Here is a 27,500-nt window from a genome sequence, read left to right on the forward strand (position 1 = left end):
ATATTTGGAGGAAAAAAAATATCACAATTTCCAAGATTAAAATCATAAATTTACGAGAAAAAAATTCAGATATTCTCTGAGATTAAAGTGGTATATTTACAAAATTTATGAGAAAAAAAACAAACAAAAAGTAAAAGAAAAACTATTTTTCCATTTTTTTTAACTCATAAACTTATGGCTTTTTATTTTTTTCCTCATAAATTTCTGAGCATATAATCTCACAATTTTTTGATTTTTTGTCATAAATTTGAGTTTATAATCTCACATTTTTTTCCTCACCAATTTGTGAGTTTATAATCTCAGGTTTTTTTCCTCATAAATTTGAGTATATAATCTCACAATTTTTTCTTTTTCCTCATAAATTTCTGAGCATATAATCTCACAATTTTTGATTTTTTGTCATAAATTTGAGTTTATAATCTCACATTTTTTCTCACCAATTTGTGATTTTATAATCTCACAATTTTTTTTTTTTTCCTCATAAATCTGAGGGTTTTTTTTTCCCCTATACGCGCCCTAATGTGCCATCTTGGTGACGTTCAGTAAATTCCAGTTAGTTATTTTGTGTTTTCAGTGTAATCTACTTTCCCTCAGCCTTGCTTCTGCTCAGTGACGTCCGACATTTCCCACCGACCCTGAAACCTTTGAAACTCTCATGTTGGTGTTTTAATCTCTGAAACATCTTCTGATCTCTCTCTCTCTTACACACACACCAAACTTCTGTTTTAGCACAGTTTGAAGTTAAAATTTTCCATTAAATCCCAAATATTTTCTCAAACAACATTGGCAGTTTCTCCAAGACAGAGTGGATCACTGCTGTGAAAATATAACCACATCGTCTCTGTGCACCCTTGAGTCCTGTGTTGCTCATTTTTCTTGTTCTGTTGTTGTTTTTTAGTGTCATTTTGTCAGAGGAGGTGATGCTCGATGATATAAATTTTGTTTTGAAGTGACTCTCTGCACAAGGAAAGAATAAAAAAAACAAATAAAAACACATAAACGTGGAGTAGATGAAGTGTGAATCATCAATTCAGACACTTACAAGGCCTCATCACCTCCATGAGACAAATCAAGCACACCCGGTGCTCAATTATATAAAAGGACTCCGAAATTAGACTCTTTTTTTTGTGCATTAAAAAAAAGGACATCTGCTCTTTTAAAATTACTTCAGGCCGGGTGTCATGAAATTACTCACCAAACTGTCACATTCTGGAAATTAAACCAAACTGAAACATGGACTAACACACCTCAGGAAGCCGTTATTCCAAAATAAAATGCAAAACAAAATATTTTGGACTGATTCCCCCCGCCTGCTATTTTTTCCTGCATCTTGTTTCCACCTCCTACATAATGTCATGGTGTGTGTGTGTGTGTGTGTGTGTGTGTGCACGCCTGGTGTTTTTTTCTGTGTTTTCCACTGACCTCTCCCTCTCTCTCTCTCTCTCTGCTGTGTCACCATCTGTGTCACAAAATGCCTCTTCTCTCCCAAACAGCTCGGTTCTCTCTCGGTTCCTCCTCCGCCCCGTCGAAATCAAAGTGGACCCTCTGTTTTAGGGTTTGAAGTGAGGCGGACAGGCAGTTTTTCTCCTCCGGGGAAATTTAAACACCAATCACCTGCTGAACATTAAGTGACGATGATACAGAACGGGGAAACCCTCTGCCATCCATATTAAAAATTACTGTTATTGCAGGAAATGCACTGCAAAATCTCCATTTGGTGTCATATTCACTGGAAAAATCTTGTTTTCTCATCAAGCAAGGTAAAAAAATCTGCCTGTGGGATGAGATAAATCAGTAACACTTTACAATAAGAGTACAACAATTAACGTTAGTTTACGTTAGTTAATGCCGTAATGATTAATTAACTGTTAGTTAATGAGTATTATGGCATTTACTAATGTTAATAATATCTACAATAACCCTTAAATAACATATAAATTAACACCTTAGCATGAACAGCATTAGTACATGATTCTTAGACACATTAGTTAACGGTTAGTTAACTGTTACTTAATGTTTATTATGCCATTAACTAATGGTAATTGTACTCTTATTGTAAAATGTTACCGATAATCCCACTTGTTTCCAATGCAGTGTCAGGATTTCCTCTTGGATTAAGTGTAAATATGTCAAAACGAGGCAGAATAATCTCGATCAGCCTGTTAGGATCAAGAAAATGACACTTGATTCAAGGCTGGCGGATAAAGTCCAGCAGAATTTCCCTTTAATCCATCACAAACACCTTTGTCTTGAAGTGTGTGCAACAAACAAGAGGAAAATATGTTTTTTTATGACTAATACACAACAAATAAACATAAGGAAAAGCAGGAGAGATAGCGTTTTGTTGGCTGTTTATTGTCTATAGTTACATGCATACTCGCTTACAGTTGGTTTTAGTGTGCAATACACAGTTTTACTTTGTTTCATCGTCTAGGTTATATTACCCCAAATGTATTTTTTTCTTTTTTACTTTACAGGCTGCCTTACCAAAAGTCTATACAACATGTTTCATTTTTCACATTTTTTAAACACACAGTTACTTCATACAAGCCAGTAGCCATAGATACACAAGGTTCGCTTGATTTGTTTTTGTGTTATTTTTTTTTTTGTTTGTTTGTTTGTTTTTTTTTGGCATCCACAGACGTTTTGACTGCAGATAACGCACTCCCCATCCGGAAAGCTTCAAAGGACCAGCGTGGCCGACAAAGTTAGGATGCGTCGGGGTTTCCCGGTCGCGAAATGTTTGGCGTCTTTAACCTCGGATCAGCGGTTACATTCTGGGATGCGCTGAACGGTCGTGAACTGCTCGGATCCCAAAAATAATAATTCAGGACTGGTTGCAGGACTCTGTATATCTATGGCTCTTGCATGACAACAAAACCATAAGATAGACAATACTGACCCGGGTCGACTTCTTTTTCTTTTCTTTTCATCCAGAATCTATCATGTTTGAGTTTTTTCCCCAGGTATCTGAGGTGTAAAACCTCACCCATCTCACCTTCCTTACTTAATTCTTGCTGCTTGAAAGACTTTTTCCGGCATATTTCGACCCAGGTCAGCGACAAATACACATTCCAGCTGTTCTTATGTACTTTTTGCTTCAGTAAAAATGTCCTTGAGATGCAGCTCTTGGAGCATTTCCCAAACCCAAACCATCCGGGAGAAAGATGCAGAACCGATCCATCAGCTTTTCCTTTGTCCGGTTGAAGTTTCGTTCTCCGACAGAGTGCAGCTACTGAGCGATCTCTTCCCTCAACTAAATCTCGTGGTATTTATATACAAGGAACGGTAAAATAACTACTTCCGAACCCGCGACTCGTTCAAGATCTCTGTGTTTTTCTGCTTTAAAGAAAAAAACCCGTACAATAAATGCCTTAACGCTGATGAACCTGTGCGACAACGATGCAGTCGAGATCGTCTCACGGACGTTTCGCAGATCGTTGCCTTCTGCTCGGTTTCATCTTCTTGTTTTCATTTCTAAGGGGGCTTTCACATCGACCCTTGTTTGGTCTGTTTTAACTGACCCACGGTATTTGCTGCGTTAACTTGGTTCATTTGGAGAGGCTGACACACTTATTTGAACCGTGGTACGTCTGACAATTTGAAAGTCGGTCTGGTTCCAAGTGAACAACAAAATGGTTCTTTATCAGTGAAACCATGATCTGCTAGACAGACTAGAGCTCATATCTTTTGCAAACTGTGCAAGAGCCCTTTCGAACAAACCACAAAGTAAGTAAAAGAGCTGCTTGTTGTGCCAGAATGAGTCAAAGACGAATGTTGTTAGGGTTCTTATACAATAAACCTTCACCCTCCTGTTATCTTTGGGAAAAGTACCTGACACAGAAACTTGGGCAACAATTTTTTTTTAAGATTTTCTGGAGGTTTAGTTTACTGGGATCAAACTGGCCCTAACTGATTAAAAAATGTTAGTAAATTTGATGGGAACAGGAGGGTTAATGATTCCAAGGTTTATGTCCTTATGTTGTTGATCAGGTATTCCAGTTTTGCTCTGTTGTTGTTGCAATTAGCGTTAGTATCTCTCAACTCGAATCCTGCTGGGTATGCTCTGAGTACGTGGCTTTGGATGAGCTCAGACAAGGTCAAGGTCAGTCAAGGTGCTGCCTTCAAAACATTATCAACAGGAAAGTTGAGTGAAGCATGACACTCGTTCTGTACAGAAATAAACTCTACTTGTTGGATCGTGACGTTTTGGCCCTGAAGGCCTTCATCAGATTCAGAGAAAAAGCCAAACGCAGCAAAGGCTTTGCGTCAAGCAAACGCAGGGGAAGCCTGTATGTCTTTTAGTCACAAAACAGCTGCTTGTTCATGAGGCATTCGGTGCGTCTGTCCTGTCAATTCAGCTGCACTTGGCAAAACCAGACCATTTTTTTTTCCAGTGGGAAAATTGATGAGTCAAGTCTTAGGGTTTTAAAGAGTCTTTTTGGACGAGAGCATGTTTTGTCCAGGTAGGGCTTTGATTTTTGGGACTGTTGCAAATATGGCAATACAGCGCTGTCTGACTGGACTTTCCCCTTGTAAAAATGTATAGATAGATCAGTGACCTGTTGGACTGTGGGTCACAAATTTGGTTTGTTATCCACACAAAGTCGAGTCAAATTAAACTGGACTGTGTTTAAACTCTTGAGGACGTTCCCTTTCTCATCCAAGAAGCTTCCTCAGTTCTGACAGACTGGTGAGGAGTCCCAGCTATATAACCTGTGGGGTCGCTCTCCAGGTCCTTGAAACCACCAGATCGTTGTTGCTCCTCCCTGTTGTGACGACCTCTCTTGGTGTTGGTGGACTCACCTGCCTCCAGGAGGGAAACCGGGACTCCCCACCAGTCTGTCAGAACTGAAGAAGCTTCTTGCTTCTTGGATGAGAAGTGAAATGTCTCCAAGAATCTAAAAACAGAGTCCATTGACTGAGGACCTACAGGGACGTTTTGGTTCAGGTTATACAGGGCTGTTAACCGGACCAGCGAACAGCAACTTCACAACTGACTTGACCAAAGCAAAGGAACTACCGGTGTGAAAGCCCCTAGAAGTTATTTCAGTTTTTTGATAATCAAGTGCAACTCAAGCACTTGGCAAGCTAAATCTTGCTGGGTGCTCGGCAAGGTTTTCAAATGTGGTCAAGAGTTTTAAAGAATGGACCGGACAATGTAATAAATACACTGAACTGCATTTCCCACATCGGACACCATCTCAAGTGCACGTTGTGCCCAGGTCATCATCACAAGGAGATCAAACGCTCTACAGTCACCAGGTGAACACAAAGAGACACATAAAAAAAAAACAACAAAAAAACATCAAAAAAGTCTTAAAATCGAAAGAAATATCAGTGAGTACCGTTAAAAATCAAAGTAGGCAACTGTGTCCGGTTGTCAAAATGCTACAACAAACAGCTTGTAGTTTCCGAAGAGCCGAGGCCACGCAAAGCTGCAGCGCCGTGTAGCACTACACGTCCCACAATGCTTTGCTGCTAAGTCACAGCACCGATAAAATGGGCTTCAGAACGACCTTCAATAAAAAAAAAAAAAAAAAAAAAAAACACTGTTGCTCTCAAACAGAAACAGAAACAGAAACTGACTTTAAGTGCTAAAAAAATGTGTAAATGCAACATTAAAGGATGACTCCCATTTTTATTTTTGATTAATTCTACTTTAAACAGGAAAGATCCTTCGGCAACTGACTTGAAATCGTTTTATCTGGTTAACTCACTCCTGGCCTCGAGTGTAGGAAAAAATCCGCTCGTCTAAAATGAGAAGAAATCAAGTGAACAACTCACTGCAGCACGTTTGAAAAAGAAAACCACGTTATAAAAAACACTACAGTCCATTCAGCTCATACTGAGGATTAGCCAAACCTATACTGAAAAGAGATAGATAATATATATTACTGTTGCAATTCTCTTAAACTTATGTATTTATAATCACGGGGCCGCGCTCGCGTCGCCGCCAAAGATTGTGAGCGGTCGTGTGAATTCGTGGATGTGACCTTTGACCCCGGACCAGGATGGGCTTCTTGGGCGAGCGCGGCCCCGGTGCGGTTAAGTGTGGAAGCGTTTATATAAGACCATTACCACAGCACACAGTCACTGGCTGAAATGTTAGGCTTTAAGTTATGAATGACTCGAAAAATTAATAAAAAAACAACAAATAATAATAATAATAATAATAATAATAATGATAAAAAGAAAACGTACACATGAATGGCATTAAGCTCGCTCGCTTTATTGTTCGATGCTGCGATGTGGAGGTTGGATGAACGAATGAGTGTTGGCGCTCAAAGTCCACCGAGGCTGGCGGCGGCGCTTGTTTTCCCCAAACCGGTGTCACCTTGGGCGGGTGGCGTCTTCTATCACAGTTTGACCAAATGGATCGCCTCAGAGGGAGGAGCCGCTCTGAGGCCTCAGGACCCGAAACGTGACGAGAGGATCGGCGCCAAAATCAAAACTGCATGACCGTTTTGCACCAAAGCTACAGGCCACTAGCATTGTCTTACCCAAAATATATGGAAACAGACCTTTAATGAGCCCAAATCCAGTGCAGTGCTTGTTTTTATTCTGTGTCTGCCCAAATTAATTCTTACAACCTTATTAATACCACCTGGAGTTTATTTTAAGACTGCTTTAAAGAACAAAATAATAATTCAAAAAAGCAACACTGGCACAAAACACTATCTGTGATCAGAAACAGCTGATGGAAGCTCTGAAAACTAAAAATGGAAAGCAGATAAAGGAACGCAGGAGGTTTATTTGTCCAGGCTGCACTGTTGACCCTGTTTTCTGCGCTGATCTAAAAATGAACAAGGACAGCAAAGAAACCTGTCACTGCACGGCGAACAAGTAAGTCCTCTAAAAACTGCATTTTAAACATTTTTTTTTAAATGCTTTTTCCGACCTTAAATCTTCATAATGTATTTTAAAAGGATCCCCTGAACAGCTTCTTCACAACAAGATCCAAATCAGTCAGCATCACTGAAGCTCGTTATGAAACACCTCGAGTTTCTCTCATTAACGTTTTAGTTCTAGAGCTGGTGGAAAAAAATGAATTCATGCGTCAATCTGCGCTTTCAGGTTTGAAATCTGTGCCTCAGTTTCAAAAAAATGACCCAGGAATTATTAAACTGCGCCCTCCAAATCATAATTTGTGTCCCTGGGATTGCAAATCATGTTTTCAGTGACTTTCTGCAAAAACAACAGACCTCTAACAGCATTTAGACCGTGACAAACTCCACTTATGACACCAACTTATGTAATTAAAGACATTTCTAATGTTAGTATTTTGAATGGGCATGGGCCACTGACTTGCCTTGTGCATGGCGCTTTTAATTTGAAAACCAAACACACAACGAGGTCCGACGAGGTCCACGGATTGCAAATCTGAGGATACAGTTTACAAATACAAGGACAAGGAATCATAACTCCAGAATACAGATTAAGAATTCAAAGATTTTCTGACCTGGAAACACAGATTGAAACATAGATTAATGTTTTTTTTTTTCCGACCATGTGACCCCAGGGCGGCTTTGTACTTCAACAAAACAAGTTTTACTTTGATTTGGCGAGAAGAAGCCACTGCAAATAACCTCACAAACCGCATGTTGTGTTGAATTTTACGACACACCTGCCAAATTTAAACAATTAAAGGAATATTCCAACGTTTTGGGCAAAAAATCCCTTTATTCGATACCATTTTCACCTCTGTGCGTCCAGTGCTCTGCACTCTGTGTAAATAAGACGGAGCCAGGCTAACGACTCCCATAGATTTCAAGTCTTTATGCTAAGCTAACACTAAATGCTACCCACGGGAACTGAACCTCTGGACGTACAGATGTGAGAATGGTGTCCAACATCTGGTCTCAGGCTGAAGAAGTCAGAAAAGAAGGGATTTTACCCAAAACGTTGGAATATTCCTTTACGTCACCTGGAGAGCTCGCTTCCTCTCCTTGATTATCAAATACACTGAATGCTAAAACGTCATCATGCTGTGTGCCGGTCCTCTCATCACATATCGGTTATGATCCAAACCTTCAGAAAGGCCGGTGTGGACCTTTAAGGGGAGGGTGCGCTTGTTTTGCACACAGGCCCCGCCCGGCAGAGCAGCCCCCCCCCTCTGAGAAGCTTTTCCTTCTTCCCTGATTTTCCAGACTCGCTTCCGTAAATTCTCCCTCAGCATTTGGCAGAAAAGTTAAAAGATTGCACTACAATTAGATTTTAATTTTTTTTTTTTTTTTTTAATAGCTGTACTTGTGCTATACCATGTGTTTCGTAAACACCCCCTTAACCAACCCACCCGCCCTCCTGCAGCGTGAGCCGCGAGAGCTGCAATATTGCTAGTAATTATCCTTCAGCTGTGTGGAGAGGGAGGAGCGGGCGCGTTTGTTTCACGCTGCTGAGCGTTATTGTTTGGAAATGAGCGGGCGGGGGCGCGGCGTCGAAATGAGCAGTGTGTGTGTGTGTGTGTGTGTGTGTGTGTGTGTGTGTGCTTTTTCTGTGTGTGTTTACTGCGCTGTACCCTCCTGGGTGGTTGCACACACACACCTCAAGGGTGTGGGCTCTAGAATAAGCGTTGCCAGGGGCAACCGAGCAAGCTGAAATTACCCACCTGTTGCTATAGAGGTGCATGATGCTTTGAGCGTCTGTCGCACAGGAGCTATGAATAATCTGTGTGTGTGTGTGTGTGTGTGTGTGTGTGTGTGTGTGTGTGTGTATGCATGCCTAACTGCTTCCATTCTCTCTCGACTAAAGTGTGAATGGCTGATGTCAAAAACAAACTCAACCCCCTTCAGCTTCGTGCCGAGCGTCAGTCCTGCCCCTCCCGTCCCGTGTCACACCACCACCCGGCCCACCAAATTATCCTCCGCCCCTCGTCTCTCTCTCTCTCTCTCTCTCTCTCTCTCTCTCTCTCTCTCCTTCTCTTCAGTCGGACCACTCGTTCTCGTCCAGCTCCGAGTCGTCGTCGGACTCGCTGTACTCCACGGCGATGCGGCGCGACAGGATGGTGGCCACGTCGTTGCCCACGGGCTCCCTCTTGGCCTCCTGCTCCCGCTGCTCCTGCACCTTCCTCAGCTGGATACCTGCAACGAGGAGAAACGCCTGAAGAAACACTCCAAAACACTCCTTTCCCCCGACTTCCCCAGACTGAGACCAGATGTTGGACACCATTCTCACCTCTGTACGTCCAGTGGTTCGGTTCCTACACTGCAAAAACTCAAAATATTACCAAGAATATTTGTCTTATTTCATGTCAAAATGTCTTATTTCTAGTCAAAATATCTCATTACACTTAAAATAATTCACTTTTTCCACTGGCTAATTTTGCCAATGAAACAAGCAAATTTTCAAGTGAAAATTCACTTGAAACAAGTGAAAATTGTCTAAAAACAAGTTATTTCTTAGGTGATCACGTCTTATTTTAAGTGTAATGAGATATTTTGACTAGAAATAAGACATATTCTTGGTAAGATTTTGAGTTTTTGCAGTGTATGAGTAGCATTTAGTGTTAGCTTAGCATAAAGACTTGAAGTCTATGGGAGTCGTTAGCCTGGCTCCATCAAACTTAAAAAATAAACCTCACAGCAGCTCCAAAGCGGTGACCAGTCAATCAGAGTTTAACGTTTTGCTACTTATCTACATGCCAATCAATCAGTATCAAGCATTCATGCACACAAACTGTCCACTATTATTCCTAATATGACAATATTCCCAATGTCATGGTCATGTTTGCACATTTTACAGTTGCAGCTCTTGCCTATTTAACATCACGGCCCAGGGACTACAGCTGAAAATGAGCTTTGGCTAACACTGACACATTTACAGCTGTTGCAGATGTTCATTAATGTGTACTGTCCGTGTTCAAATAAAGTCTAAACTAAAAAAATAAATAAAATAAAATTTAAAAAAATGTCAAAGGTCATGTAGGCAGTGCACTGTGTTTGGATATTCCCTAATAAGAACCTTTTCCGAATGCAGCATGTTCCGATCACCACATGTGGGATATGTTGGTATTATCAGGTTTTATTCTCTGGTCATGTGTTTATGCAGCACTTTAGTCCAGTCATTTTATGACACAACATCAAACAAATTGCAACAGAAACAAACTCAATTGATTTTGTATCCTCAGTCTGTCCTGAGTGAGGGAAAAAAAAGCCCCGAAGAATCCCACTGGGGGCAAAGTTTCAAAAAAGACCAAAATATAGCCCATTCAAACGCCTATTAACTTTTTTTCTCATGTGAATAGGGTAAAAATTTTAACCTTCAGGTATCACCATGAAAATTGCTGAGTTGATTACTTACCTTAAGACAAATAAAAAATGTATTGCAAGTTTTTTGAAATTGTTTATTGACATGAGCAAATGGTGCATATTTGAATTATTTCCACACTAATTTGCATAAATGCTACAACAGATATAAACCTTGGCTATAGCCAGGTGAAAATCTCATAATCAATCCTGTTGACATATAACAGTCAAATACTAAACATTAAGGTCTGAATGGAACCCATTTAGGCTACCAATGAACATTAAGGAAGAAGGAACTTAAAACCAGTCTTTAGCAATTATCATTGCAGCATGTCATAACTGCTCCACTAAGGTGGTAGCAATCTTGAAAAATGGCAGCCATTTTGAAATTTCTAAGTGGTTACTTGTCAAGTGACCCATGGAGACAGCTCATCCCAATTTTCATGCTAGTATCATAAGAAGACCACTTTATATGCCCTCTGTAGTAAAGCTGTGGAGTTTATGCAAATTTATGCAAATTAGCTCATGTTACTAAACAATTTCAAAAAACTTGCAATACATTTTTTATTTGTCTTAAGGTAAGTAATCAACTCAGCAATTTTCATGGTGATACCAAAAGGTTAAAATTTTTACCCTATTCACATGATAAAAAAAAGTTAATAGGCGTTTGAATGGGCTATATTTTGGTCTTTTTTGAAACTTTCCCCCAGTGGGATTCTTCGGGGCTTTTTTTCCCTCACTCAGGACAGACTGAGGATACAAAATCAATTGAGTTTGCTTCTCTTGCAATTTGTTTGACGTTGATGCCTTATTTGGCTTAAAATTACTGGACTACTTTGGGAATCTGTATCTTAGTTAGGCTTTTCACCACAGCTGTGTGCTGCAGCCAAAACCAACTGAACAACAGTTTGCGTAATAAAAGCCACATGTTTCTGTTTGGAAGAAGAAACAGACCTGATTTTTTTTTTTTTTTTTTTTTTGGATCTGCACAAATAATCCCAACGGCTGATGAGTACTTTGGATGTTTTATGATTCTGTGATTTATTTCCTGTTTTTAACTTGTGTTCTGTTCCTGTATGTTGCCTGTCCCGCTGTTGTGAGGGTGACTTTTAATCTCAGTGAGCCTCTCCTGGTTAAATAAAGGTTTCAAAGGGCTAAATAAAAACGAAAAATCAGTAGCTCCAGGCCCATTAAAAACTGTCTTACTTTTCTCTCTTTATCTATCAGTAAATTTTATTTTTTTGGCTGCTGGTCAGACGACGGAGGACATTTGAGGACATCACTTTCATCAGAATTTATCTTTAATTTTTGGTGTGTAAAGTGTAAAAATACTCACAAAAAAGGATAAATTGACAGTGAAAACAGTCATTAACTGCAGTCAACACACACACACACACACACACACACACACACACACACGCTCCCCCTCACCTCTGCGTATGGCGGCCAGCAGGTCGGAGCGGGCGTCGCTCATCGGGATCATCCCCAGCATGGTGGACTTCCTGGCCGGGGGCGCGGCGTCCACGGCCGCCTGGCCGACGGCGGCGGCGTGCGCCGGGGAGGGGTGGGCCTGATGCCCGGGGGGAGGGGCGCCGGGGGGAGGAGGGGGAGGAGCGGCGGGGGGAGCGCCGGAGGGCGGGTGGGAGGGAGAGGGCACGTAGTTGGCCGGGGGAGGAGGGGGGGAGGGGGAGTAGGGGCGGGACAGGGCGGAGGAGGCGGGGGGGACGGCGGAGCCGGAGGCGGCGGCGGCGGCGGCCGAGGAGGCGGGGCCTGAGGTGGAGTCGAAGGCGGTCTGGGCAGAGGGGATGGTGGGGGGAGGAGGGGGAGGGGCGGGGGGGATGTAGTATTCTGGGATGGTGGAGGGCTGGCCGCTGCGGAGGAGAGACGACATCATCAGACATTTAAACGACAAAATAACCAACTGAGCTTCCTCTGCGTCTGTTCTTTCTGCTTTTGATGTTTTTGTGGAAATTTTTTACTAATTTTCTTGTAACTTTTAACAGATTTCTTGCAAATTTTCAAGGCTCATCATTGCTCATCACTTTTTCTTCCAGTGTTTTTGAGAGAAATCAAGTGAATTTGCTCAAGTTTCAAAGAGAAATCTGACATCGTCAACAATAATCTGACCTAAATATATAATTTTAATCATTTAATTTAATAACATACATTTCTGAAAGTAAAAAAATATATAAAATATTTAAATATATCATTTTAATCATTTAATTTAATAACATACATTTTTGAAAGTAAAAAAATATATCAAATATTTAAATATATCATTTTAATAATTTAATTTAATAACTAATACGTTTTTGTGAGTTAAAAAAATATTAATTTTATTCTATTCTGCCCACATAAAAAAATCAAGTCACTTCTCTCAGGTTTCAAGGTTTCTAAATAAAGAAGAAAAGCCTCTTTATCTGCAGGTCTGTTAAAGCTGTGATCTCCACGGCGGTGAACGTACGCGTGTCCGGCCCGGTACTCCTTCACCGACTGCTGCCTCGGCCCGTTGACCGTCGGGTCTCCGCCCGCCTGCGGCCCGTGTCCCGACGGGGCCCGGCCCAGGGAGGCCACGTGTCGCCCGCCGGCCCCGGCCGGCCCCGGGCCCGGCGGCTGGTTGGCCGGCCGGAGGCCCCGGTCCAGAGACTGGGTCTGGGCGGCGGCGCTCAGGTGCTCCCTGGCGTGGGCGTCGACGGGGTGGGCGGCGGCAGACACCTGGGCGGCCGGGTGGTTGGGACTGGCCGGGTACGAGTCGGACGCCACCGACCTGCCAGAGGGACCAATCAGAGGAAATATATAAACAAGACGGGGAAGTATAAAGACTTTTTTTTTCAACTTTCCATCCCTTTTTTAATCACATTGAGAAGAAAAGGCGGCTAAGTGTGTGTTTCTGTTTTGATGTGTGGCAGCTTTTTTCCCCGAGACAAAGACCCGACGGGAAACAATAAAGACATTTTTTTTCCTCTACTTTTACATGGAATCCTACGGGAGCTCTGAAAAATCAAAAAAACATGACCTAAAAGCTGTTTTTCAACTTTCCACCAATCACGACGAGAGGAAAAAGCTGCTGTTCCTCCGTTTTCCCCTCCTAATCCGGTTTCTGAGGGACGTTTTTCCTCGTTCTTTAGTCCAGTCATTTTATGAAAAAACCTAGGACAAATTGCAAGAGAAGCAAACTCAACTGATTCTGTATCCTCAGTTTGTCCTGAGTGAGGGAAAAAAAGTCCCCATTGGTGGAAAGTTTTGAAAATCACCTTTATATGACCACATATTACCAAAAAACACTGTTTTTAACACACAGGAAAGGGGTGCAACATTTTACTTTCAGATATCACTATAAAAATTCACAGGTTGATTACACACACAAAGACAAGAAAAAAAGTCAATTACAAGTTCTTTGAATTATTCTGTTTACACATGCATATCACACATTATCTGATTTGATATGCGCTAATAAGGAATATAAGGAATAAATGCCAGAAGAGACATTTAAACAGTGAATTAAAAGGTTACTATATATATAGTAACTTTGAATTAAAAGGTTACTATATAACAGTGAATTAAAAGGTTACTATATATACAGTAACCTTTTAATTCACTGTTATATAGTAACCTTTAATTCATATATAGTAACCTTTTAATTCTTGTCGAGGGTCCGAGGTCGGCGGGAGTCGTTTTCATGAACCGTCTCTAGAAAAGCCTTTCGAGACGCTAAACTCAACGGGAGCTCACGCGACACAAAAGCATCGTACTCATAAAACACACCCCAAAGAAAACCACGCAGCAGAGCAGAGTGTGTGTTTGTCCATAAACCATCCGACTTCTGACAAAATCACTTAAGAAAACACAGAAAGACACGATTTACAGATTACATAAATATACTGAGATTTCATTTATTATCATTGTCTTATTATTAATTATTTTTGATTATTTATACTGTGTAGTCCTTATTTTATACTCTGTTTTCTTTTCTTCCTGCTTATTTCCCCTCAAAAACAGCAAACTTTCGTTTTTATTTTCTATTTTATTTCATTTCATATTATATATTTTTTTAAAAATCTCCTCTAACCTCTGAGAAGCTGGAGATGCAGCACTAAACACACATTTAATAATAATAATAATTATACTTTAAAAAAAAAAAAAAAATGATGTGCTTTGGTTGATTTCCTCCAAAAGAGGGCAGCAGAGAGCTGAGCACGGCCATGCACACAGCAGGGAGTGTGTGTGTGTGTGTGTGTGTGTGTGTGTTGCATGTTGATTTACACACATGCATTGTGTGACTGTGTGTGTGTGAGACTTGTGTCAAAGAGTATTTGCAGATACTATTTATAGCGCGTGCAGACTCACACACACACACACACACACACACACACACACACACCGAGCTTCACGCTGACGGAGGCGAATCTCAGGATCGAGGCGTTTGATATTTTTCAGCACAGAAGATGAACTTTGGAAATTATTTTGAGCATTTTTTTTTTTTTTTATATTCGACTGTCTCACTGCGGCACAGAGGCCATTTTGGATCTATTATTTAAGATTTAGCTCCCAGTTGCCTAAGAGCCCCTTTTTGACACCATTATTTTAAGATGTTTCGTCTCTAATTCACCCATTTTCATCCAAAATCAAGCACGTGAGAGCGAAATTATACCTCATATTTCACTACTGAACAATCAACATCAGATTTGTGTTTTTTTTAAAGCATCCTTGTTTATAAAAGTTGCAACTGTGTGGCCTTAATCAGATTTAATTCTCTTTATTTTATTTTATTCTGGTTAATTTATTATCTGTTTTATTCCCGTTGAGCTCGAGAAATAAAGTTTATTATGATAGCAAACTTCACCTGCACATATTACCTGTCCCAACGCTCCCTGTGTGTGTGTGTGTGTGTGTGTGTGTGTGTTGTCAGGCTAGATGGTGACACGGTAACTGGTCCCTGGAGGAAACGCTCAGTGTTGCACTAACAAACACAAACACACAGACACAGACACAGGGGGACAGAGACAGATGGTGTGTGTGTGTGTGTGTGTGTGTGTGTGTGTGCGTGCACCTGTTATCCGGGGACAGCGAGCCCTCGGAGGACATGCCGTGGTAGGGAGACGGGGTGAGGCGGGCGTCCGGTCTGAACTCCTTGTCGTAGGCCAGGACGTTCCACTCCTGCCGGCGGTTCCGAGCTTTGCGCACCTGCAGCGGGAGAAATAAACAAAAACAAACAAAAAAAATGTATCGACTAATTAACAATCAAAATCAATTAATTAACAACAAGAATAACAACAGGCTTAAATGAAAAGTATGTTCAAAAACACCCCTTCTCCCTGCACAAATAATTGATAAACTTATCCTGCTTCTTGAGAATTACTACTATTAATAGCCATGATAATAATAATAATAATAATAATAATAATAATAACAACAACAATAATAATACTGCAACCACTACTATCTCTACTATCAGCTTTTAGGGTTTTTGTGAGCCTGAAGTGTCAAATCCACGTCCGTCTGTCCAGCACGACACCTGTGTGCTTCCAAACTTCATTATTACACAGCAATGTTAAAGGAATACTGCAACATTTTGGGCGAAATATCCCTTTTTCCAGCTTCCCCAGACTGAGACCAGATGTTGGACACCATGGTCACCTCTGGACGTCCAGTGGTTCGGTTCCCGTGGGTGGCATTTTAATGTTAGCTTAGCATAAAGACTTGAAGTCTATGGGAGTCGTTAGCCTGGCTTTATTCACACAGTGCATCATGTGGATTTAAAACACAGGTCTTGAGACTTTTTTTTTTATTATTATTTTATTGTTTTTAGTTGTAGCTGTATAATAAGTGAGATAATGCAAAGACAGCTGGTCATTATCCCAAAATAAATAAATATCTTTTTATCTTCTTATGTATTTAATTCTTTTATTTCATTGGGTTTTATTGTTTTACTGTCTATTATTGAATGTTTTTTATTGTTTTATTGCGATAAGTGTACAGCACTTTGAGCTGCATTTATATTATGAAAGGTGCTATATAAATAAAGTTTATTATTATTATTATTATTATTATTATTATTATTACATGTATCTCTACATCCATATCTACCCAGATGAAGGTAAGATTAACTTATTTTGTTACGTCCACATAACATAACTATTATTATCTCTGTGGGCCCATTCTGCTCCAACACATTTTCATTTAATAATCCAACAGCAAGTAACAAGTGAGATGAGGAAAATGCATCAGTGTCACAATTTTGTTTTTTTCTTTTTTTCAATCAATTATATAATTTAACAGAAAAAAAAATGTATATCCTTTGAACTTGGAAATGAATGTGGCCTGTTGTTTCTGATAACCACAGAAAAACTTTATGTGTCTGTGTGTCCGTCGGCACTGACCTTCTTCACCTCCCGACCCGGATCCTCGATCTGCTTCTGCTGTTCCTGGAGAGAGAGAGAGAGAGAGAGAGAGAGAGAGAGAGAGAGAGGTGAAGAAAGAGCGTTAGTCATTGATTATTGATTTCTGCGATGCAGCAGGGAACGAACAGGACCCCACCACCAGCTCCTCCACCATGGGGCAAAGTGTCAACACCAAGCCACACACACACACACACACACACTCACACAGGTTACCACTGACTACTCTCTATCCAACACGCCAACACACACACACACACACACACACGTAGACGATGGACGGTAACCTACATGAACCAAAACCAAAACCGAAACCAAAGTGAACACAGAGGGTTAGTGGAGAGGGTGAGGTGACAAGCCAAGTCACGTGACACACACACACACACACACACACACTGACACAGACAGAAGGGACCGTGTGTGTGTGTGTGTGTGTGTGTGTGTGTGTGTGAGCAGCTAGTTGCATTTCGACTCGGCGCTTCATTGTATCACCATCAGTAAGTCTGTCGCAAGATGTTAGGACGCTCCCCCGCTGATAGGAATAACATTTTCACAATAAGACGATTTAACTAGACTAATTAATAGTTCAGGAGCTAATACATCACAATACAAACTCTATAGTAACATGAGGAGAGTGAGCACTTTTGTTTGAAAACTTGAACAGGCCAGAAATTAGGGATGCTAACCGGTGGCCGTTTGACCAGTTGTTGACCGTTTGAACTTTAACCGAATCATCTTGTCGGTTAATTTTAAGGCTGAACGCGTCGTCGCCGACACAAATGTGCATGTCATATTGTAAATACCGTAACGTCCGTAAAGTTTGCTCTATCGAAAAAATTCCAACTGTTCCTGAAAGCTAAGAAGTTGCTCATGAACCCACATACAGTTTAATACGGTAAACATGGCGACGGGACACTCTGCCGGGCTTCGATTACGTCATTACGCACAGAGCTCAGCTTGTAGAGACAGAGCGGAGAAGCGAGCCAAGCTTATGGCGCTCACGTAGAGTTTTGAACAAAGTTTGTCCTGCAAGTCTGCAAGAGACATAAAACCACCAAGCAGACTCATCGAGGAGTCTGGAGACAATATTTTTCCCGAGGAGAGAGAGATTTCTTCTACACCACGGTAAGCAACATGCGTAAATAACATAATGTTTGTAAGATATCATGAGGGGAGATCCGTGGTACAGAACGGATGCGGTCGCGTTCTTGACTGTCTGTAAACTTTACAGACTGTCTGCAAACTTTACAGACTGTCAAATAATATTCTCGGTTAACCGAAATAAACCGATTAATGAGGCCCGGTGGTCGACCAAGAAAATTTTCCATTTTCGCCATCCCTACCAGAAATCGATTTTTTTGGTCTTTCTATTATCTAAAAGTACAAAAGAACAGCCCAGGTCAAGAGGTTTAGGAGTCACGACTGCAATGTGATTAAAAACGTTTTTGGCAGTGAGCGACAAAAATGACAGAGGAAACACGGCTGTCGTCTCGCGGGCGTCCACGTCGCCTGAAATGCCACCGCCGAAACCGAAACCGAGCAGATTCAGAACCGAGATGTGATGTCGGAAAATCCCACGAGCAACAGAAGACTCCTTAACGTATTCATACCGGTTGCTTTGCTAATTTAGCCCGTTGTGGCTTGCTAATAATGCCAAATTTAGCCGTTTGCTTTACCTGAGCGGCCTCACCTCCACCTACAACGTGTACTGGTTTGTAGTGAAGACTCTGGAGGCCAAAGACCTGCCAGTTTTTGGTATCATGGACGGTAACCTAATATTCTTCTTCTTCTTCTTCTTCTTTTTTTATTGTGTGGTTGTTATTTAGCTAATCTTCAACCTCAACAATCTCTCTACATGTGCTTACCTGGCGGCCTCCCAATGTGCTCTTATGCATGCTATGTCTGCTGATGCTACCTGTGCATCTTCTTCGCCAGGTGTGTGTGTGTGTGTGTGTGTGTGTTTGTAGGTGTGTGTTGGAGTGGGGGGGTCGGCAGGGGTTCAGGCGGGATGCGGGGGTTAGGGTTGCAGGACGGAGGGAGGGTTTCGGGGTGGGGTTTGTCTTACGGAGATGGAAAGGGGGCTCCTGGGTGGGGCCTGTCTGGAGTGAGGCCTGTCGGGGTGGGCCGGACAGCTCTATGGAAACATGGGAGAGAGACAAGCTGATGGGTTAGACTGAGCCGAGGAAGAGGGGGAGGACGAGGAGGAAGAGGAGGAGGAAGAAGAGGAGAAGGAGGGAAGGAAAGTTTGGCGCTTCTTGGAAAGTCGGGCAACTCTATAAACATCAGAAAGAGGGGTAATCTCAAAGAAACTGAAGGAAGAGGAAGAGCTGGAGGAAGAAGACGGAAGTGGGGGAGGATGAGGAAGAGAAGAGGGGGAGGAAGAGGAAGGGCTGAAGGAAGAAGGTGGGGATGGAGGAGGAAGAGGAGGAGCTGGAGGAAGAAGACAGGGATGGGAAGGAAGAGGAGGAGCTGGACGATGAAGACGGGAGTGGGGGAGGAAGAGGAAGAACACAGGGATGGGGAGGAAGAGGAAGAGCTGGAGGAGGAAGACAGCGAGGTGGAGGAAGAGGAAGAGCTGGAGGAAGAAGACGGTAGTGGGGGAGGAAGAGGAAGAGCTGGAGGAAGAAGACGGGGATGGGGAGAAGAGGAAGAGCTGGAGGAAGAAAACTGGGATGGGAGGAAGAGGAAGAGCTGGAGGGGAGGAAGAGGAAGAGCCGGAGGAAGAAGACGGGAGTAGGGGAGGAAGAAGAAGAGCTGGAGGGGAGGAAGAGGAAGGGCTGGAGGAAGAAGACGGGGATGGGGAGAAGAGGAAGAGCTGGAGGAAGAAAACTGGGATGGGAGGAAGAGGAAGAGCTGGAGGGGAGGAAGAGGAAGAGCCGGAGGAAGAAGACGGGAGTGGGGGAGGAAGAAGAAGAGCTGGAGGAAGAAGACGGGGATGGGAAGGAAGAGGAAGAGCTGGAGGTAGAAGACGGGAGTGGGGGAGGAAGAGGAAGAGCTTGAGGTAGAAGATGGGGATGGGGAAGAAGAGGAGGAGCTGGAGGAGGAAGACGAGAGTGGGGGAGGAAGAGGAAGAGCTGGAGGAAGAAGACGGGAGCGGGGAGGAAGAGGAAGAGGAAGTCCCGCTGCAGCGTCTCTGGTGCGTAACTGTACAGCGAGTGAACATCCTCCATATCACTCTTAAAAAAGATGCAGCATGCTGTGAAATAAAGGGAGGAGACCTTCACGGTGAGGAGAAGGGGTTGAAAAAGTGGAGGAGGACGGAGGGCAGGAGGTAAGAAAAGTCTTTCTTTCTTTTTCTTTCTAGTGGGTTTCTAATCTATCGGGTTTCCAGCGGCTCATTGGAGGGAAAAGAGAAAGAGTGAGGCGGCATCAGCGAAGTGAGGAGTTAGGCTGAAATAAAAACACAGAGCAGTGCAGCAAACACGTACAGCAGCAGTTGTTCCAATTTAAAAGACATTTCTAATCAACAGGTTTGTTTTTAAAGGGGAATACCACTTAATTTGGGCTTTAAAATGTTTAATACTCTAAGTCAGTGGTTCTCAAGGTTTTTTTGACTTCAGTACCCGCTTTCCTTGATTCCTGAATCCATCCTTGACCCGACGACAACATTTCGCTCAGAAAACTGCGACAGAAACCAAAGAGCCATCAAACGATAATCTACATTTTCAAGAATCGAACATTAATGGAGTGAAAGAGTTGACATCGGTGCCTCCTGAGCTGATTTAAAATACCACAAATGAGGTCCTCATGAATCCAGACTGACTGGCATGAATTTGGCATAAAATATCTGAGTCTCGCCTGTTTGATGTCTAAATTTAAGAGATAATACGGGGTGAAATATGGGATTTCCACCCTCTGAGAATGAGAAGCCTTAAATGGTCCAACATGGCAACACTTGTACTGGATACTCAATATTTTAGAGATACTGGATGATGAACTGCTAAGACATAAATATATATATATATATATCTTACATTTTAGAAAGGAACTTGTCATTTGCCTATGATCACTTAATTTTGGCTTTAAAATGTTTACTACTCTAACTCAGTGGTTCTCAAGGTTTTTTGGCTTTGGTACCTGCTTTCCCTGATTTCTGAATCCAGGTGCCCCCAACATTTTGCTCAGAAAACTGCAACAGAAACCCAACAGCCATCACATGATAACCCGCCTTTTCAAGAATCGAACATTAATGGAGATGAAATCGGTGCCTCCTGAGCTGATTTCAGTGAGTCACTGGTTCGGGTTTTTTCTTTGAACCCGGTTCTTCTGGGTCGTTTTTTAAGAGCCACCTCTCCGTCTTTTATCAAAATAACAGCTGGCTGGTCTTCAAGTTGTGAACATGTGCTTCCCATTGCTTTTAAGAATTGGAAATTATCGTTAAGTATAGTTGGTTTTCAGGTTTTACATCTTACTATTATCTAAAAAAAAAAAAAAAATGTATTTTCAAAATCCCGTGTACCACTACCCCATGTAGTTCCTCTGTGTACCACTAAGGGTACTCTCACCTCGCACTCCCAAGAAAGAGTAAGCTTTGAACTTTAAATTAAAACAGAGATCAGATTTTTTTTTGTACATTCCCACATGCAGTTATGGGCAAATGAAAATCTGACACAAAAACGTTTTTTCGGATTTGGAGAAGCTGCCATCCAGAAACCGATGCATATATCTGACTAACCATTAATGCTTTGAGCAGTCCATGTATGTATCTCAAAGCTCTGAAAAAATCAAGAAGCTGGGGCAAATACAAAGTTGTTTTCTGAAGGCCCAAACATGGTCGACCACGAAACCCCTGTAATATTTTTTTTTCCATTTTTGAGGGGCTGGCATGCCTACCAGTTATGATGTATGACAGATGTTTTTGTATATTCTGAGAGAGTAGGTGGAGGAGTATTATCGTACCAAATTTCAGTTTCCTATGTGGTGTAGTTCCTGAGATATTGAGATTTCCTTGAGATGAACCAATACCAAGACTGAAATATGAAGTCCATGAAGTCCACACTGCAGCATTGTGGCATCAGAACTGCAGCCGATAAGAAGAACGATCGGTCTTCCTTGAACTACCTGATTACGAGGTTGTTTTCCAGGAGGTCTTAGTAAACACAAGCTAAGACGACTAAGTCACTCGGCGGTTCTAGGTAAGCAGGTAAATTCCTAGAAATCTCTGGCATCACTCGTCAGTTCAGGAAACACAGTGTCGTTGCCGCAGCTTGGATGAAGACCTTGGCACAAATACTGCACGAGTCCACAAATCAGGTCCTCATAAATCCAGACTGACTGGCATAAATTTGGCAGTTGGGTATAAAATATCTGAGTCCTGCCTGTTTGATGTCTAAATTTAAGAGACAACACAGGGTGAAATATGTGATTTCCACCATCTGAGAATGAGAAGCCTTAAATGATCCAACATGGCAACCCAAAACTTACTGGATAGTCAATATTTTAGAGATACTGGATGATGAACTGCTAAGACATGAATATATACAGTATATCTTAAATTTTAGAAAGAAACTTGTCATTTGCTTATGATCAAAAATACGGACTGAGCTTCCCAAGTCCAGAAAGAAACAACTGTAAGTGAAGTCTTTGACATTAATTAATTGCGAATTGCACAGTATAATGGACAGATACATATCAAAATTAATTATCTGGAAATGCAATAATGTGTCTCAAGGATGCTGGAGCAGAAAAGGGGATTGTAATCCTATCTGCACTTTATTCTGCTGTAGTAATCACAAATGAAACGGCTCGCCCATTGCAATTTCCCACGCTTCCCATCAAAATGATATTATCTGCGCTTTGTAATGAAATGCTTCAATTGTTTATTCTAGCCGACGTCGCTGCTAGAAGGATTTGTGACTCAGAAATAAATGTATTTCTGCAAAGTCAGACTGTTTTGTCACTAAACAATTATTTATCACGTTGTATTGTGGTTCTCTCGAAACGTGACGCCCATATTGCTGTGAATATTCTCCCATCCATAACATACAGTCCAGTGATAATTCATACTTACTGTTTACCCTATAATTACACTATAGATTGTATTGAAATCTTTCCTATTTGTACAACATTTATATGTTTTTTGTTACTACCTTCCCTGATATGAATGGGACATGTATTCCCCTTTAAATCCAGTCAGGTCGCTGTTTTGTTGCTGAATAACTGGACAACTGCTGCTGTATCAATAACTAATTACATAACAAAGCGATGCTAAATGGTGAGCACAGTCAGATAAACAGGCTAAGGAATGCACAAAAAAAAAAGAAAAAAGAAAAAGCAGTGGCATCGATCGACACGACTAGGCAGGGAAGAAACAGATTAGCAAATCAAAGCAGAAGATGAATTTTTGTTGACCTCATGCTCTCAAAAACACATTCCCTCACACACATACACGACTCCCTGGACACACACCCACGTACAGGCTGTAGCCGCAGCCGCATCCATTCCAGCAACGTACACACCGCCTACACACTGACACACACACAAATACACACACACACCAACACCAACTCCCCCGGCACCGAGCCGCCCACCTTCTGCCGTCTCTTCTCCTTGCGTTTGTCCTCGGTGGCCTGCAGCATCTTCTCCTTCCACAGGTTGAAGAAGTACGACGGGTCGGTGTAGAACTTCAGCGCGTCCTTCTTGTCGTCTCTGGATTCAGGGGAAAATGCGCATGAAGAGAAACGTCTTATGTACATTGAAAAGAACCGCATACGTTCAAATGCACTGATGACGTTCTTGCTCTGTCTCTCCTGGTATTTAAAGAAAGTCTTTTTTTCATTCTGGTGGAACAGTAAAGTCCATCATGTGCAACAGGAGTTACACTATTAAGTAGTGATGGTATTGGAGCAGCTACTATGGTTCTTCAATGGTTCTTCAAAATGCTCTCCGGTTCTACAAAGAACCATCAGCAGCTGAAGACCCTCTTTATTTAGGGGATGGTTCTTCACACACTTTATGTGGTTCTTTAAAGGTTCTTCATGTTTATTGGAGTTATTTGGTGGCAGCAGCAGCTAACAATGCTTGTCATTGTGGATTAATAGGCAGATTATTTTCTCAGTGAATGGATTAATGATGAAGGAACAAGGAACGTTGAGGAACGGCCAACAACATGTTCACGTTGGTTTTCAACCTGAACACAATCATTTGATTTAAAACACTCAGAGAACATTTTACCATTTAAAAAAAGGTTCTTTACTGAACCAGTTGTTTAGTTCTTTAAACAACCTCTTGCTGAAAGGTTCTTTGTGGAACCAAAAATGCTTCTTCTATGGCATCACTCCGAAGAACCGTTTTTGATTCCAGTTAGCACCATTAGTTTTAGTATGTACGGTGACCAGAAATAAATCTGCAGTGTTGTTCTGAATGTGTTTTGCCTCGCTACGCCATTGCCGCCTGTTTCTTGACTACGGAAAAGACGCAGGACTGCTGCGGTCGCCACGACATCACAAATCAAATCTTGGTGCTATTTTTGAGCAGTATGTGTCTTCTGACCTCCTACCTTGTCTTCTAGGGACCTTGAACGCCTAATTCACACTTTCATTTTCTCCCGTCTAGATTATTATAATTGCCTCTTCACATTCCTCAGTCAAACTGCTTCAAATCATCTACAGTTACTCTAAATCATCTACTTCATCCCATTAGCTTCCCAGAAAATTACCCCCAGTTACATCTCCAATCTCCTTACTCCCCAAAACCACTTCTCGACCGCTCCCATCCTCAAATCTTGGCCTTTTATCCACCCCTCCGCTCCAAAGGCAAAAACAAAAGTTGACTGAACCTTCACACTTTAAGCCCCAACTCGAATAATCTTCCCTGACTAATTCCTGGATTGTTTCAAGCGGCTTCAAAAGACTCATTTTCTTTAGGCTTTGCGCCTCTCCGGGTCAATGTGGAGCATTTGAGGCTTGGCTTCCCAAACATTGACCAATGAGAGGCAGGCAGGCTGAAGGACTGACCTGTAGGGGCTGAGTATGTTGAGCGGCGGCGGCTTGTCGCAGCGGTGGTACATCTCCACCACGGGGTTGGGGACCGAGGTCCTCGACACCACCTGCTGGTCCTGGATGGTGCTGCTCTTGAAGGCCTTCCTCATGTTGATGTCCTGCAGGGAGACTAGAGCGAGAAAGAGGGGGAAGAGGAGAGATGTTACAAATCTAGCATCTTACGAAAAATGTAAAGCAATAGAAAAATCAGTTAGGGAGAGAAACAGTTTTATTTGGTGGGATGGGTTGGGAAACGTTTTATTAGCTGATGTTTTTAAATTGCAGCCACTGCTGCAGCTTGGTAAGTAAAGAGAGTTCATTTCATGTTGACTTTCAAATGAAGATGCAAATATCACGACCTCGTCTTCACAGGTGGAAGTAATTGATTACATTTACTCACGTTACTGTAACTGAACAGCTTTTTTGTGCACTTTTTAAAGTCAGTAATTTGACTTTTACTTCAGTCCATTTCTGCTTGAGTTTTGTTCTTCTCTACATTTTAAATCAGATCCATGACAGAGGACAAATGATCTATGACAGACTGTGGTGCCTTTCACAATAAAAGTCGGTTCTACACTTTGAACTTTTACTGCAGTAGATTTTTACTGCACAACTTCTACTTCTACTGCAGTCAGATACCAGCAGAGGAACAGTACTTCTACTTCTACTGCAGTCAGATACCAGCAGAGGAACAGTACTTCTGCTTCTACTGCAGTCAAATACCAGCAGAGGAACAGTACTTCTGCTTCTACTGCAGTCAAATACCAGCAGAGGAACAGTACTTCTGCTTCTACTGCAGTCACATACCAGCAGAGGAACAGTACTTCTACTTCTACTGCAGTCAGATACCAGCAGAGGAACAGTACTTCTACTTCTACTGCAGTCACATACCAGCAGAGGAACAGTACTTCTACTTCTACTGCAGTCAGATACCAACAGAGGAACAGTACTTCTACTGCAGTCAAATACCAGCAGAGGAACAGTACTTCTACTTCTACTGCAGTCAAATACCAGCAGATGAACAGTACTTCTACATCTACTGCAGTCAGATACCAGCAGAGGAACAGTACTTCTACTTCTACTGCAGTCAGATATCAACAGTACTTCTACTAGAGGAGCAGTTTGTAGGACTGCTGCTCATCTCTATCAACTGTAAACTACTTTCCAGACAATTCAGCCGTACGTTATTATAACTGATGCTGAGAGAACGGTTCAGTGCGTCACCTTGGCCTCATCTGACCGTCTAATTGCTGCAAACAGCTGCTTTAACTCTTCACGTGTCGGCTCAGAGGCTAAGACGCGCTGCCCTCGGCCCTTCATCTGGGATCAGTTCTGCACGTTTAACACCGACCGGTCGAGTCAGGACATAAGGAAATGTAATCTCCAAACAGCTGAAATGATGTCTTACAGACGAAAAGCAGTGTGTCCTGTACAACTTCCAGCAGACCTGGAGGTAAATTTAGTTACGGCTTTTAAATTCTCGCTGCGCTGCACTTTAAAAAATGGTTTGTATTGTATTTGCGAGTTTATATCAGAATCAGAATCAGAAATACTTTATTGATCCCTGAGGGCAAACTGGGTCAGTTGCAGTTTACCCAAATTCTCAATTCACAAGAATTCAGTTACAAGAAATAGAAAAAGAAATAAGAAATATGTGCCTTAGAAAACTGTAAGAAAAAAAAAACCATATGCATCATGTATCAATATGTGCATTAATCCTAGTTGTAAAAAAAGTATGTGCATTATGTCTAAATATGTGCATTAATGCTGAAGAAGTATTACAACAGTGAATACAGAAATAGACAGTGAGCATATGTAAAAATTATACCTATATACGCCTTATATACACAGGGATATTGCCCTGTATGAAATATTGCACAGTTAAATGGTTAAATGAACTATTTAACAAATTAATGAATAAATTATACTGTGATATACGCACTGCCTGGCGTTTCACTGAGCCTCAAATCCAGTTTTATTTATTGCGCATTAGCATTTTCCGAGCTGACGGCTGTGAAGGGAACGTCGCTGCGAACGGCACGACAAGCGTTTTTCCGGTGTTATCCGGGAGGAAACGAGACTTTAATCATTTGACAGCCGGCAGAGCAGAACAGCGCTCACGTCTCCAAGATGCCATGTCATCTTCAGTGTCTTTAAAATGATCATAACATGTTTTGATCTCGTGCTGGAAATTGTTTTTTAGGTTTTTTTTTTTTTTTTTTTTTGTAAGAGCGGATGTCATTTCCCACCCAAATTTGTTTACATCTCATTTCAAGGCGGGTTTGACCAAAACTGCTGTGCAATGAAACGCTACACCACTGGAGGCAATTTTTTATTTTTTTTATTTTTATTTGACTATGAGATTGACGGTAAACATGAGAAATGAAGTGAAACAGAAGCGTACGAGCCACGTTGGAAGGAAAGTGGGAAAGTAAATTACAATGTTGATCCTTATGAACAGCTCCTGGAACGTTTTGTTTGAGTTAATGTGGAAACCTCGAGACACTGCAAGACCATAAAGGACAGTTAATCTGATTTTGGTTTCTATTTTAATGATCTAAATGATGCAAGAAGAACATGGTGCATTCAGAGTGTGTCCAAGTCCACTGCTGCTGTTTTAACAACAGAAAAAAAAGGGTCATTGCACCAGTTTCATGGTTCAAAATGGTTGTATTGAGTCTCTTCATTAATCCTGGCTGTGTTTTGGGCATAAACCAATCAGAGCGCCGTCTCCCGTCCCCTTTAAAAGCCAGGTGAGTCACACCTTGGTGGGCTGCTGTTATAAAGGAGGATTTTCCAGGTAAGAAGGAAGGAACGGATCTACCAACTCGTCTTCAATCCGTTTGATTGAAGGAAAAGAGTGAGACACCCTGGGGTGC

At 41.8% G+C, this 27,500-nt stretch overlaps 1 protein-coding gene across 2 annotated transcripts in view; it reads right to left on the minus strand.

Moving 5' to 3' along the window:
- Nucleotides 1-2,334: 2,334 nt before the first annotated feature.
- LOC115376584 (wiskott-Aldrich syndrome protein family member 3) overlaps nucleotides 2,335-27,500 on the minus strand; it is a 65,256-nt gene continuing 40,090 nt past the window's right edge. The window contains exons 4-11 of one of the 2 annotated variants that reach the window (XM_030076262.1): nucleotides 24,598-24,751; nucleotides 23,173-23,290; nucleotides 18,708-18,776; nucleotides 16,625-16,669; nucleotides 15,295-15,428; nucleotides 12,709-13,011; nucleotides 11,676-12,115; nucleotides 2,335-9,080 (exon numbers count right to left, since the gene is read on the minus strand). In XM_030076262.1, coding sequence (XP_029932122.1) covers nucleotides 8,923-9,080; nucleotides 11,676-12,115; nucleotides 12,709-13,011; nucleotides 15,295-15,428; nucleotides 16,625-16,669; nucleotides 18,708-18,776; nucleotides 23,173-23,290; nucleotides 24,598-24,751 — 1,421 coding nt within the window. In that variant the 3' untranslated portion in view covers nucleotides 2,335-8,922. The remainder of the gene's footprint in view (nucleotides 9,081-11,675; nucleotides 12,116-12,708; nucleotides 13,012-15,294; nucleotides 15,429-16,624; nucleotides 16,670-18,707; nucleotides 18,777-23,172; nucleotides 23,291-24,597; nucleotides 24,752-27,500) is intronic. The other variant, XM_030076263.1, reaches the window with a different exon arrangement.

Source organism: Myripristis murdjan, chromosome 18 (assembly GCF_902150065.1).
Source record: "Myripristis murdjan chromosome 18, fMyrMur1.1, whole genome shotgun sequence".
NCBI classification, from domain to species: domain Eukaryota; kingdom Metazoa; phylum Chordata; class Actinopteri; order Holocentriformes; family Holocentridae; genus Myripristis; species Myripristis murdjan.